General features: G+C 55.3%; 1 protein-coding gene across 1 annotated transcript in view; it reads right to left on the reverse strand.

Moving 5' to 3' along the window:
* Window positions 1-14,664, reverse strand: part of TPCN1 (two pore segment channel 1) — a 48,169-nt gene that overhangs the window by 12,257 nt on the left and 21,248 nt on the right. The window contains exons 3-13 of the mRNA XM_036440202.2: window positions 11,212-11,339; window positions 8,267-8,443; window positions 7,745-7,858; window positions 6,165-6,295; window positions 5,274-5,362; window positions 5,161-5,195; window positions 4,349-4,407; window positions 4,041-4,140; window positions 1,641-1,757; window positions 1,045-1,169; window positions 295-343 (exon numbers count right to left, since the gene is read on the reverse strand). Of these exons, the coding sequence (XP_036296095.1) occupies window positions 295-343; window positions 1,045-1,169; window positions 1,641-1,757; window positions 4,041-4,140; window positions 4,349-4,407; window positions 5,161-5,195; window positions 5,274-5,362; window positions 6,165-6,295; window positions 7,745-7,858; window positions 8,267-8,443; window positions 11,212-11,339 (1,124 nt within the window). The remainder of the gene's footprint in view (window positions 1-294; window positions 344-1,044; window positions 1,170-1,640; window positions 1,758-4,040; window positions 4,141-4,348; window positions 4,408-5,160; window positions 5,196-5,273; window positions 5,363-6,164; window positions 6,296-7,744; window positions 7,859-8,266; window positions 8,444-11,211; window positions 11,340-14,664) is intronic.

A 14,664-nucleotide genomic window follows, 5' to 3' on the forward strand; every position in this document is an offset into this window, starting at 1 on the left:
GACCTCGGCCCGGCCACGGTGGCTCAGTGAGCACAGGGAGGTCACGGTTCGATTCCCAGTCGGGGCACGTTGCCCAGGTTGTGGGCTCGGTCCCCAGGGTGGGGCGTGCAGGAGGCAGCTGATCAATGATTCTCTCTCATCACCGATGCTTCTATCGCTCGCTCTCTCCCTCTGCCTTCCTCTCTGAAATCAATAAAAATATATTTTAAAAAACAAGAAAAGAACTGGCCCTCAGGTGCCTCTGGGCCTCCTCCCTTCCGTGGGGCTGTCCACCTGCTCCCTCTCAGGTCTTACCTTCCACTTCAAGGCGGTGACTTCATAGATATCGTAAAAGTCCTTCAGGCTGTCGGAGCAACATGAAAAGGCAAAGTAAATTTTAAAAAAACCCAGAATGCTCCCACTGAGCTTTTCTTCTGTTCCTTGCCTGCCTGTGGTCCCCTTTAAAGGGGGAAGGCGGAAAGGGGGAGGGGACAGCTGGGAGTCCTGGCATATAAGTGGGGGAGGGGGAACCTCCCCTGCAGGCATTCTGACCTTCCTCCGGGCCCTGTGAATACTTAATCCTCTCAGTCTGAGTGACAGCGTCAGGCCCCCAGAACCACTATAATGCTTACATAGCAGAGAACTTACTGGGACAAATGGGCCGAGAGTTCAGCCCAAACAGAACTGACTCGCTCTCCTATCTGCAGTGGCCTGCTGCTTTTCAAACTGAAAAGAAGGGTTCGGTTGTCAGCCATCTAGAAGATCGAGATTCCCCTGGAAATCTCCGAGGCTGCTCCGTGGTGTGCACATGCCTGCATATGTGTGTGCGTGTGTGCGTGCGTGCGTGCGTATGTGTGTGCATGCGCCAACACCCCTCTGTGGACCTGCTCGTATGCAACATCCCCACTCATTCTTAGCTCAAAGGTGAGCAGCTAAGAATGGGTCAGTCTACTTCATGATCCAATATATTCCACTTTTTGGCAAGTCAGCCTGAATTAAATTTGGGTGGGACTTCCCCGGAATCCCTCAGCGGGCCACAGCGCCCCCACCTGGCCGCACTCTTACCTGAGCAGAGGGGTGTTGCTCTGATTCAGGGCCTTGAAAGTCAGGTAGCGCTCCCAGGCATTCACCTGGGGCTTGTAGAAGCGCATCAGGCCTTCGAACTGCCTGTAGGAGATGCCGGCGGGCCTCTGGGGGAGAGGAAGGACCAAGTGTCAGCACAGGCGAAGGCAGAGCCCACGGCCTCCTCCCTCGGGGGCGACTACTTGGCTGCCCAGCACTGCCTGGATCCCGGGTGCCTGGCTCCTTCTTAGCCTCCCAAGGGCAGGACCCCTGCTTTATTTTTCTTTTTTTAAAATATGTTCTTATTGATTTGAGAGAGATAGGAAGAGAGAAGGACAGAGAGACAGAAACATCGATGAGAGAGAAACATTGACTGGCTGCCTCCTGCACACCCACAACCCAGGCAAGTACCATGACCGGGAATCTAACGGGACCTGCAGGTTCACAGGTCAACATTCACCCACTGAGCCACGCCCAGCGTGCAAGGACCCCTGGTTCTAAAGCTGCCGGCCTGCCGTGCTTTGGGGCTGCCCAGGGCAAGGGAGGGGTACTAAGGACCAAACCCCTCCCAGCCCAACTCCCCCACCCCACACCCCTACCCGCTGGCTGACGAGCAGGCGATAGGCGTGCTGGATGGCAGTTCGCTTGTGCAATAGCAAAGACTTGAACTTGCGTTTCTCGATGTCGTTGAAGGTGTCGAACACCACGGCCAGCAGCTGTGAGGGAAGAGCAGACACCTGGCTCCTTGCACAGGGGGACCTCAAGGGGTTGGGAGTGTACCCTCTGCCTCCAGAGGGCGCTCTCCCACACACCCCAGACCCAGGGAGGGGGAGGGGTGATCCTGCCGCCTGTCCTTGTCGGAGACAGGAGTCTATCTCCAAGTCAAAGAGGAAGGCCATGCCCTAGTTGGTTTGGCTCAATGGATAGACCATCAGCCTGCAGACTGAAGGGTCCCAGGTTCGATTCCAGTCAAGAGCACATGACTGGATTGCAGGCTCCATCTCCCCAGTAGGGGGTGTGCAGGAGGCAGCCGATCAATGATTCTCTCTTATCATTGTTTCTCTCTCTCCTCCCTTCCTCTCTGAAATAATAAATTAAAAAAAAAAAAACAAAGAGGAAGGCCATGTATCACCACTTGTAAATTTTCTCTCTTTAGACACATGAAAACATTGTTGTTATATTTCCCCAGGTACTTCACCTACAGCTCGTCCCTGACTGGACAGTTTTATAAGGTGAGAAGGAAGCAGGGAAGGGCATGCTGGGCTCGATGCCCCCATCAGCTCAGTCTAGTGGCTGATGGCGAAGGCCTGGGAGGCTGGGTCCCTCCTGTGCCCGCCAGGCCCCCGAGCTCGGAGGAGCATCAGCATGGTGGAGGCTGCCTCCCCCTCGCCCCCTTGCTCCCCGTCCTGGTGAGTCCCAGCTTCGTGCACTGGTCCCAGGCACCAGGGGGCAGGGGGCCTTCCTTGAGGCCACATCCTGGAACTGCCCGATTCCAAGTTCAGCTTAGTCACCACACAGCCTGCTTCACCAGAGAGCAAGGGGAGCAAGAAACACTTTCTTTTTCTTTCAAAAATATTTTGAGGGAAATTCTCTTGTCCTTCCTACTCCTTCAAATGGCCCTCCCTCCAAATTTTTTCCTTTAGGTCAAGAAAAGGTCAGCAAACCTTTCCATAAAGAGCCAGACAACAACTATTGCAGGCTCTGAAGGACAGATGGTCTCTGCAGTTGCAGCACGAAATCAGCCACAGAGGATGCGGGAACTAATGGGTGTGGCTGTGTGCCAATAAAACTTTATAAGTGCAGGCTTTGGCCAGCAGGCTGCGGTTCACAGACTCCCTACCCCGGATTTTCACAACAAATTAAATCAATTATACATAATACGTTGTTATGATTCTAAACTAAGGACGGTATATAAGAACTGTAATGTGTATGAAGATAGCTAACATATTTCTTTTTGGTTTTGAGGAATTAAAAAATGTTTTCCTTTTTAAGACCTCACACTTTTAGATTTCACGTGTCTGCTCCTTTCTTCTTTTTCCTAATCCTCACCTGCGGATATTTTCCCATTGCGTTTTAGAGAGAGCGGAAGGGAGGGGGACAGAGAGAGAAACACCAAATGTGTGAAAAATATCGTCTGGTTGCTCTCTGCATGCCCTGAGGCATGCAACCAAGGAATATGCCCTTGACCAGAATCGAACCCAAAGCCCTTCACTCCGTGGGCCAATGCTCTAACCACTGAGCCAAACTGGCTATGGCAAAAAAGTGTCTTCTATTCTATCCCAGGCCTGGCTGTGATGCCTGGTGTGAGAATGCTCCTTAGAAGCATAAAAATACAAGATGAGTAAGAGCCTCTCTCTGGTAATTCCGGTGCTGACGTGTGGTCTTGGCACCTGCCTAACAGTGATTGGCTGATGGCAGGAACATGCCTGGTGGCCAGCCCCGCCTCCTCAAATGCCTCCCCAGTCCCAGTGTGCACGGGGACTTCCCCTTCTCCCGACAGTGTGTCCTGTGCTGGAATTTCCAGTGGTTCGTGATAAAAGGAGTGGAAATTCCAGGACGTGGGTGCCGAAGGCCCGAGCGGTTCAGAGCAGGGCTTGGAATCACACCAGCTCACAGCCGTGGGCCTGTCCCTCTGTCCACCCGACCCTCAGGGCCCCATCTACACACTGAGGATCATAATGGGCCCTCCAGGGCTGTTGTGTGAAATCATTTAATCCACCTAGCACGGCGCCCGGGTAAGGCTACGCAGTGCCGGCTTTAATAGTTATTACACGTCTGCGGTGAGAATGAACAACAGGTCACGGGGAGCCTTGGCTCAGACACGAGCACTATCAGAACAATGGCGGGAATAACCCAGGGAGGCTGCCACGCTGGTCCCCGCACCACCCCCGACTGCAGCCTGGCACCCCCAGCCCCTGCTGACGTGGCACCTCCTTTTCCATGCCCATGGCACCCAGCTGTGCCGGCTGCCCCAGCGGAGACGACACACGGTCACTCACCAGGTTCATGATGAAGTACAGCTCGATGGAGAGGTACACGATGAAGAAGACGCAGGACCAGGGGTTCCGGGAGTAGGAAGGCATCATCACGTCTGGGAAACTGCATTTGGAGAGCATTGCCCAGGGGCCCCATCTGCCAGCCTCCTTCTTTTCTAAGGACATCTCTTTTCTGCCTTCCCAGCCCCGCTCGGAGCTCACGGGCTCCGAGTCACCAGGCCACTCCCATTCCTCCCAGTGCCCGGAGCACTGTCTGGGCTGAGACAGGTAATGTCTGGGCTGGGAAGCCCCGGAGCAGAGCCCACACTCACTTGGCTGTGGTCAGGAGGACGAACAGACTGACGATGCTGCTCTCCAGGGTGCTGAAGTACTGTTGGGGAAAGGAGGCAGGAGGACATGCTGGCCAGCCGCAGGCCAGCCTGCAACGGGCCCCCGGAGCACCCTGCCCTCCCCGCCCCACCCCACTAACTCTGTCCCTCCCACGAGATCCCTGAGGGATGAGCAAACTGGAGTAAGGACTCCGCCTTCCTGAGCTCCACGCTTCTGGCAGAAGCAGACAAGTGACTTAGGGACTTTTCTTACAGAAAATCAGATGTTTGCACAGTGAGCTTGGATCTCCTTCACTGTAACCTCCACCAAAATGTTCCCATGTTCTGCCGGGACCGGTTTGGCTCAATGGATAGAGCGTCAGCTTGGGGACTGAAAGGTCACGGCTTGGATTCCGGTCAAGGGCATGTACCTTGGTTGCGGGCACATCCCCAGTAGGGGGTGTGCAAGAGGCAGCTGATCGATGACTCTCTCTCATCGATGTTTCTAACTCTCCATCTCTCTCCCTTCCTCTCTGTATAAAATCAATAAAATATATATATATATAAAAAATGTTCCCGTGTTCCAAATATGATCTTGGAAACTGAGTCTCGCGGTCAGAAACCATACCCCTTAGTGCGTAGGGAAGGGAAACAGCTCAGGTCGGGGTGACGGGGACTTGCAAGGGCCGTCAGCTGTGATGGAAGCCAGGCAGGCCTCCCTCCCTCACGTAGCTAGAGAGTCAGCCCAGCCACCTTGTCAGAGGAGAATGGCCTCACACAAAGAAAGAAACGGACAAAACATGGTGATTACTTACGGGGTCCGAAGGATTAGGGGAGAACAAGTAGAAACCTGGAAGGGAGCAGAAAACAGATTGAAAAGATGTCAAAGGACTGGACCAATACACGTAAATGAGAGCAGGGAACTCACCGAGGATGGCGAAGATGATCATGAAGAAGAGCAGCAGCAGCAGGATGTCCATGAAGGGGGGCAGGGACTGGAAGATCTGCCGAAGGTTACTGGGGAGACAGGGGATGGGGGGATGAGATGCAGCCCAGGGTGGGCCCGAGGAGCGTGGTCCGGACTCCTCAGGGGAATACACGCTCATGGGGGCCCGGGTCTGGTGCTCCTGACTCAGAACACTAACCCTCCTTGCGCCCCGGCTTGCTGTCCTGCAGGACCTGCCCTCTGTGGTGACAGGGAGGAGGGAGGAGGTGCAGCACAGACACCCCCTCCTCCTGCCTGCAGGGTCAGTGGGGAGTGCCCCGTGAGAGAGGGAGGGGAAGCAGAAGGCTGAGGGCAGAGACTCGGTGCAGAGGTCGCTTCCCCAAGTGGGGTGCTTGGAGGCAGCTCGGGGCCACCTGGTCCTAGGACACGTGTGCCCTGCGCTGAGGATGCACAGAGAATGAATTGCCAGCCCATTCTTATCAACAGTCTCAAAGCTCAGTCTAACTCTAGGCGGACGGTGTGTTCGAGTGCAGGGCCCTGGTCTCGGGGAGGCACCAGGACAGCCTGTGAGCCATGTGCACCTTTAGCCAGGCTGCCTGCTCTGTGCTGGGGCAGACAATGTGCATGGAGAGGGGCCAGGCCCAGAAAGCTGGGACGCAGGCCTGGAGTCCGGACACCTAAACTTCAGGGGGAAGAGCCTTCCTCTCTGTGGGGCCGAGAGGCAGAGGGAGGTGAGCGTACTTAGTTAGACCCTACCGACGGGCAGGATGGACCTTATGGCTACTTGACTCACTGGGTCCTGCTCCACCGGCCCAGGGGTGCAGGCCAGGCCAGGATAACGACTGTCTGAGCAGCTTTTCCCCCAGGCCTTACCGCCGGACGCCACCGCAGTACCGACAGTCCACCAGGAAGATGCAGCGCAGTGCCCGGGTCACCCGCATGTGGGACGTCTGCCGCACCAGCACCACGATGGCCTCGATGAACTGCACCACCAGCACGGAGGCCTGGGGGCGGGCGGGCAGAGAGCACATCAGCTCCTCCGCCCAGACCCCTCCCGGACACCCTGAGCTCAGGGCTCGCTAGGGAATGGCACTCTGGTGCTGAGAGGCCCATCCCTTTTCTCCAGTGCCCACATCAAGCAGCCCCGGGGGAAGGCCCTGGGCTGTGGCACAGGTATGTGGTAGCAGGAGAATGGCCCGGAGGGCAATGCTCTCAGCAGCACCTCAGAGGGTATTCACTGAGCAACTCTTATACTCAGCCTGGCTGGGGTGGCTCAGTGAGAGAGCGTTCGATTCCTGGTCAGGGCACATGCGGAGGTTGTGGGATCGATCCCCAGTGGGTGTCGTGCAGGAGGCAGCCGATCAATAATTCTCTCTCATCATTGATTTTTTTCTATCTCTTTCCCCCTCTCCCTTCCTCTCTCTAAAATCAATAAAAATATTTTTAAATAAAATACACACACAAGCCGAAACCGGTTTAGCTCAGTTGATAGAGAGTCGGCCTACGGACTGAAAGGTCCTGGGTTCGATTCCAGTTAAGGGCATGTACATTAGTTGTGGGCACATCCCCAGTGGGGGGTGTGCAAGAGGCAACTGGTCAATGTTTCTCTCTCATTGATGTTTCTAGCTTTCTATCCCTCTCCCTTCCTCCCTGTAAAAAATCAATAAAATATATATTTAAAAAAAAAAAATATATATATATATATATATATATACACACAAAACAAAAAACTGCCCTACTTGGCTCAGTGAAGAGTGTTGGCTTGGAGACGGGAGGGTCCCAGGTTAGATTCTGGTCAAGGGCACGTACCTAGGCTTGAACTCCTGGTCAGAGTGTGGGAAGCAACCAATCGATGTCGCTCTCACATTCATGTTTCTCTCTGTCTCCCTCTTCCTTTATTTCTTAAAAACAAAAACAAACAAAAACACCTGCCACTGTGTCCGGCCACGTCTACCAACCCGGGCTCCGGCTCTCCTGACTTGCACTGTGAGGACCTCTGGGTCAGGTCCGAAGCACACCTTGCTCTTCAGCTCCCCGGGGCGCTTTCCCTGAACAACTGCGCATGCCCTTTACACTGCAAAGTGCCACCCTGACACACTTCTACTTGTGCCTCTCTGCAGCAGAGAGAACGTGTCCGGTGCTGGTTTCAGGCCAGCGTGGGCTCGGAGGCCAGCCAGACCTGGGTTTGACTCCCATTCTCTGCTGTGGCTGGATGTGAACCAGGAACAGGAATGCATCTCCCTCGAGGGTTACCGCGCGCCCGTGCTCAGCGCCCCAAATTCCGAATCACACTAGCTGCTGTCACACTAGCATGACCACGACCGTGACCTTGGAGCACGGCTCTGCGAGGCTGGGGCACAGCGAGGGTGGGGACCCGGGTTACACTTCCGAGCGCCAGGGGATTTGGAAGGGAAGAGACGGGAGAAAACGCTGGAAGGAGATGGACACGCAACCTTGACCATGGTCCGCTTATGCCGGACGAAGGTGTGGAGGCCCAGCCACCGCAGCTTCATGCAGAGTTCGAAGACGACCACCATCAGGGCGAACAGCTCCAGGGTCGCGTGGACCTGCAAACCACAGGGTGCGGAGACATGGCATCGCCGGGCCCGTCCTCCCGCTGGCCATCGCCCCGACCGACCGCCTCTCCTCTGAGGCTGGAAAGAGTGGGAGGGGCTGCCATCAGGTGTGCTGTCCACCTGGCGCCGAGGTGTGGCCGCTGGTCCCAAGTGAGGCCAGCAGATGGCGCCCCCTGGCATTTCCGAGGGGAATCACAGCCGGATTGAGTGAGCAAAGTGCCTTCGCTCCACAGGGAGCCCAAGAGGACGAGCGAGTAACTGCCGCTCCCGAGGCCTCTAGGGCCTCCCAGGGGCTGTTTTCAATCAGTTTGCGCTGCCTGCCCTTCCAGAATGTTCCCCTTTAAGCTTAAGCTTGCCCCCCCGGGGAGCAGCGGCTCCCAGCCGTCGGGGGACACTCACGTAGATGCCGAGGCGGAGCGCGGGCACGGCAGGCGCCTCGCACAGCGACAGCAGCAGCAGCAGCAGGGCCGTGGCCAGCTCCATCAGGTAGAAGAGGTGGTTGTGTGCGAAGAGGTAGGCCGCCAGCGCTTTGGCATTCTTGGGGTGGGTGAAGAACTTGTCGTTATTCTCGCCTTCCTGCGGAAACAAGAGCCGCGGGGTAGAGCGAGAGGGAGGGCCCTGCGGGTAAGAGACGGTCCAGGCCAGAGGCGGAAGATGATGGACATACAAAAGTCTTACGGCCACAAAACCGTGTGCCACGCCCTGGCCTGCTGATGGGGCTTTTAACTTGCTGATTCCTAAAAACCACGTAGAGGAATCAAAGAATAAAAGGCCCTGAGGGCCCTAGCCGGTTTGGCTCAGTGGTTACGGTGTCGGCCCGTTGACTGAAGGTCGTGGGTTCGATTTCCAGTCAAGGGCACCCGGTGTCTCAGTTGCAGCCTTGATCCCAGCCCTGGTGTGTGCAGGAGGAAACAACTGCTGTCTCTCTCACATCAATGTTGCTCTCTCTCTCTCTCTGTCTCTCCCTCTCCCTTCTACTCTCTAAAAATCAATGGAAGAAACATTCTCGGATGAGGATTAACAACAACAACAAAAAGGCCCAGCCTCGCCAGAGTGACCCAGTGGTTGAGCGTCAACCTATGAATCAGGTTCGATTCCCGGCGAAGGCACTTGCCTGGTTTGCAGACTAAATCTCTATTGGGGGGAGGAAGGGGCGGCGGGCAGGAGGCAGCCGATCAATGATTCTCCATCATCATTGATGTTCCTAGCTCTCTCCCCCTCTCCCTTCCTTTCTGAAATCAATAAAGATATATATTTTTTTAAAGGTCCAGAGAAAGCAGGGAACTGGGCACAACGGGTCCCTGGAGGCCACGTGCTCGCTCTCAGAAATGTCTGCAGAATGTACAGAGCTGAGGGGGCAGTCCTGGGCTCAACAAGCACGGGCTTCCCCACTCCTCCCTGGGCCACACCCTCTCCAGCTGTCAGCCCAACGGCGCTCCCCTTCCTCACAGGGCTCCGGGAAGACACTTGGGAGGCGGCCGGTACACAGTAGGTGTTTAATAGATGTTTGGGAGGATGAACCGTTTTGCAGGAGATCACTTCTCCAGGCGCCAGCCCCGCTCGGCGACCGTCCACCCAGCAGCTGGGAGGCGGGGAGCGCTGGCCTTGACTGTGGTTTGCCGAGTAGCTTTGAAGAAGTCACTTCCTGAATTTGGATACGTCACTACCCTCAGTACCAAAACAAAGACAAACCACAGGCTGGACAGGGCCAGGTCCACAGAGGAAACAGACACGCCGGCGGTCACTCCGAGGGCGGGCGGCAGGCCGGGCTCCAGGCTCGGGCCCTGTGATCTCCGCGGGGCTGTTGGTCTGACGCTGCCCCATGGCCGCAGACGCCCCCGGTGGCCGGCGAGCTTCTGGTTTGGATTACTAAAATATGCAATTCCCGGGGAATGTCACCCTACAAGCGGCCAGCAAGGAGGGTCCGACTAGAAGAAACCCCTGACAGGGGGGCTCAAGCTGAGCTCCAGGACTTGGAAAGGCCACTGAGGAGGTGGAGGCTGAGGTCACCACCAATGAGCACAGAGTGAAATACGAGCCGGGTCACTGGGTTCTGGGCCAGACCCCAAGGAGAGAGAACAGGGGCCTTGTTTCCTGGCTGCTGATCGGAATAGAGATTAAGAAAAAGAAGAAGGCGGCCAGTTCCACATGACGTCCAGCCTCCACTCTCGGCTCCCCGAGGAGAAGTCCACACAGCAAACAAGAACCTTCTCGGAGGCACTGTGACCGCTCACACCCGGCTCCCGAGGGGACGGGGCTGACAGATGAGCTCTGAAAAGAGCAGAAACTGCGGGGACCAGGCAGCCTCACAGCAGCGAGGGCCCGATGGCCCAAGCACACCCGCCACCCGGCAGGGTCTGCCTGCAGCTCAGCTCCAAGCGGGAAAGGAAGACCGTCCGACAGCGGCTCAGCCCACCCTCCAGAGACAGCCCCAAATGCTGCTCATGGAGAGCGCAGTTCTGCTCTTTTTTTTTTAAAGGTGCATTTTGGGTAAAAATCATTCAAATAATACACAGGATTATAAGGTTGTAAAAAGCCCATCAGCTAAATATAATCACCTTTAACACTGAGATAAATAACTTTCCAGATGTAAATGGGTATTTGTGCAAACACACACACACACACACACACACAGAGGTATCTGAAGCTATATACGAGTACATCTATAGTAATAAAAGTTAATAGGCTAATTAAACCAGATATCTTTCCAGACAACCTTCCGGATGAAGCCAGGGCTGCAAGGGAAGCCAGGGTCCCAGGTGCCGGAGGGAAGCCGGTGCCGGCAGCCAGCGGAAGGAAGGCCTGCTCTTGCACGAATTCCGTGCATTGGGCCTCCAGTATCTATATAAACAGCTATATATGGGTTTGAGTGTGTGTGTGTGTGTGTGTGTGTGTGTGTGTATGTGTGTGTACATAAATGCTATACAACAATGATCATACAAGTCCTGTTTTGTAACCTCTTTTCCCACAACTACAAGGCTCATTTTCAAGTGCATACATGTGGTAGCATATAGAAATGAGGCAACAATGTATAGAAGGAAGAACATCACTTGGAGGCTAGTGTGGCCACCCACCCACGCTCTGCAACCTACTAGGTGGGTGGCTTTGGTCTCGGGGAGGCTGGTGGGGCAGGTGGAGCCGCAGGCTGGGGTCACCTGATGAGCCCACATACATCGCCCGTCCAGGGCAGGTACCATCAGGCTGGCTCTCCCCACCATAAGGCGAGAAGCTCACGCACAGAGAACCGAAGCCTGAACTGAACTCCTGGGCATCCAACAGAGCCCCGCCTCCCATCGCCCCCCCCCCCCCCCAGAAGGGCCAAGTCCTGGCCCAGCGATGCTCACCTGGAGGTAGATGGCCGCCTCCTGATAATTCATCTCCCAGTGGTGTCCAGTGGGGCTTGAGGGGAAGCTCTCGCCCTCTGAGCTCAGGCTGGAGGCCTGGGAGCCGTGGGCGGCATAACTGCCTCCATCTGCATTGGGAGAGGAGAGAGATTCACCTAGAGCCCGGGAGGAGGAGGACAGAGACACGGCACCAGAAGGAAGGGCCTCGCGTGCTCGGACACGCACGCATTTATATGTCAATCTCCGCTCCGTGCACCAGGACAGCAAGAATCAGTGTGGTTAGGTAACAATATTGCTCCTTCTCTTGTTAAGGGAAAAAGCAAGTACAAAAGAGCACAAGGAAGGAAAAACATACCATACAGCTGCCCACTCATCTTTACAGAAAAGAAAGAGAGGAAGAGAAGTAGAGCTCAGTGAAATCAGCTACCTACGGGAGAGGTGGGAAACGAGGTAGAAGTGTCACTCCAACTTTCTGTTTACTTTTGGCTTTTGGAAATGTGTTAATATTCTACTTAGTCACAAATGAAAAACAACTGCCCGGCTGGCGTGGCGCAGTGGTTGAGCGCCAACCTATGAGCCAGGAAGTCATGGTTCGATTCCTGATCGGGGCACATGTCCGGGTTGCGGGCTCAATCCCCAGTGTGGGGAATGCTGGAGGCATCCGATCCATGATTTTATCTCCTCACTGATGTTCCTCCTCTCCCTTCCCTCTCCCTTTCTCTCTGAAATCAATCAAAAAATATTTTTTAAAAGAAAGAAAAATAATTGGATTTGGCCCTAGCCAGTTTGACTCAGTGGTTAGAATGTTGGCCCGTGGATTAAAGGATCCTGGATTCGATTCCGGTCAACAGCAAGCTGCCTAGGTTGCAGGCCCTGGTCTGCGTCTCTCTCACATCAATGTTTCTCTCTGTGTCTCTCCCTTCCAGTCTCTAAAAATCCAAGAAAATATCCTCGGTGAGGATTAACAACAAAAATAACTGGATTTGTTCCTTGGTGCGGGGTCATCTGTGGCTTCTACGTGCTGACCCCACACCCTTTCCTGCACGGCCCATCAGCCTCTGGAGAACATTCTTCGGCTCGGGCTGGCTCCACCCCTGGCTCCCGGGCAGGTGCCCAGGTGCAATGAGAGCCCCTCCCCTCCCCGGACAGGCTGGTCCACGCCGGCCCCGGAGGGCTGAAACTGGGACTCGTCCTGGGCCGGTTGGAAGGAGGGGCTCTCTTCCCGTTGCTGCAGGCAGCTGCCTCGGCCACCACGTGGGGAAAGCCTGCCCGAGAAGGACACCAACGGAAAACAAAACGGTGGCACAGGTGCCCCGACTGCAGCCTGGCTCTGCCTGAAATCTACCTCTGAGCGTTTCCAGAATCCTTTTATACTGACAGCTGCTGTCACAACTCTCAAGTGTCTCCACTGGCATGGGTCAGCAGGGACACCAAGAAACAGGAAAAACATCTATGATGAGACTTGGTTCCCCATAATCCACACTCCTAACCACCCCCTACACGAGGATGAAGAATTCCATTTCAAATCTATTCTGTGCAGATTTTTTCCCCCAAAGACAGCCACCATATTCCCTTTCGTCCCCCCTGCTCTTCTGGAACCTTTCCTACAAAGAGGTGGAGTCTGTGCCTCTGCCCCCCGAAACCAGGGAGTCTCTGTGACTACTTTGACCAACAGGACGAAAGATATGACGCTTCTGACTTCTAAGGCTAGTTCAACTTAAAAAAAAAAAAATGTTATTGATTTTTAGAGAGAAGGGAAGGGAGAGGGATAGAGAGATAAGAAACATCAATGAGAGAGAATCACTGGTCACCTGAATCCTGCATGGCCCTTAATGGGGATTGAACCTGCAACCCGAGCATATGCCCAGACCAGGAATCAAGCCTGTGACCTCCTGGTTCATGGGTCGATACTCAACCACTGAGCCACACCAGCAGGGCTGCTTCCACTTTTTGCTCTTGGAACCATGTCCAAGAAGCCCACAAAGAGGACCAAGTCCCTCGGCCACAGCCCAGCTGAGCTCCTGGCCCATAGGCAGCACCAACTCTCCGTCTGTTGAATGAGCCATCTCTGCTCCAGTCAAGTGTCCAGATGGACAGTGTGGGCAGCAGAGGAGCTGCCCCTCCCGGACCCCACCCCTACTGCAGGTTTATGATCGAAGTAAATGAGGTTGCTATGGTAAGGCACTATGCTTTGGAGTGGTTTGTTATAAGCAACTAGAGGCCCGGTGCACAGATTCGTACACCAGTGGGGTCCCTTGGCCTGGCCTGCGGGGATCGGGCCGAACCCGGCTCTCCAATAATCCCCCGAGGGGTCCCGGATTGCGAGAGGGCCCTGTGCACCAGGCCTCTAGTCCAGGAGTCGCCAACCTTTCGGACCCCATGGACCACCAGTGGACCACAGACCACCAGTTGGCGACTGCTGCTCTAGTATGCATATAAGATCTTTGGTTAATCTTTTCCCACCCTCCCCCCCACTTCCCTCTGAGATTCATCAGTCTGTCCCATGTTTCCCTCACCTGTGGTTTCCGCTCCTGCACGGAGCATCTGCCCCCTGGTGGTCAGTGTGCACCATAGCTATTTTCGGTCCTGGTCGGCCAGTCACTTGGGCTTTTATATATGTAGATAAGATAACATGCATATCTAAGCACCTCATACCCATCAACCTATCTAATTCTCACAACAGCCCTAAGAAGAAGGTTGTGATTAGCCCCACCTCAGACTTGAGGGAAGGAAGGTGCAGAAGGGCAAAGGCTAAGCAGCCCCAGAAGCCATGAAGCTAGCGAGACGCGGGGCTGGGAGACCGTCCAGGCTGGGTGCCTCTCAAAAACTGGAAACCAGAAAAGGTGACAGGGTAGTGCCAGAAGGACCAAAAACTAGCAGCAGAAGCACTGAAAACGGAGCCAGAGCAGGAGGAGGGACACTGGGCTGCCGCCTGCATTCGGTGCTGCGGGCCCTTCTCTATGAAAGGCCAGCATCCGCCATTCCGACCCCAGAGCCCAGGTCTAAAGAACCAAACCCCAGGAGGAGAGAGAAGGTCAAACCACCTTCCTTGATCTGCTCATGGGACCAGGGAGGCATGCGGAGGTAGGAGCAGCCTCAGACAGGCAGCTGACATGCTGCCCCCCATGTGCCCGCGGCCTTCACACACACAGCGGGGCCGGCGGCCCGGACACAGCAGTGCCAGGCACAGCAATGACAGAGCGGGTGGGTGAGTGATGAGCTGGCACAGATGCCACGGGCATTAGCCTCCCTTTGCCAGCACTTCCTGTTCCCCGGCCCTTTCCCAGGTCTTTAACTGGGCTCCTTCCCCACCTCCCAGGATCCCCCGAACATCGCCCTCTCAGGGGCCACCTATGGCCTCTCTGAAGTCACATGCCCATCACCCTTGGTCGCCCTCACGCTGCTCTCTGCTTCCTCCTGAGGTTAATACCCCCCCACTCTGGCCCCCAGTAC

This window comes from Pipistrellus kuhlii, unplaced genomic scaffold (assembly GCF_014108245.1).
Source record: "Pipistrellus kuhlii isolate mPipKuh1 unplaced genomic scaffold, mPipKuh1.p scaffold_m20_p_169, whole genome shotgun sequence".
Classification (NCBI taxonomy): domain Eukaryota; kingdom Metazoa; phylum Chordata; class Mammalia; order Chiroptera; family Vespertilionidae; genus Pipistrellus; species Pipistrellus kuhlii.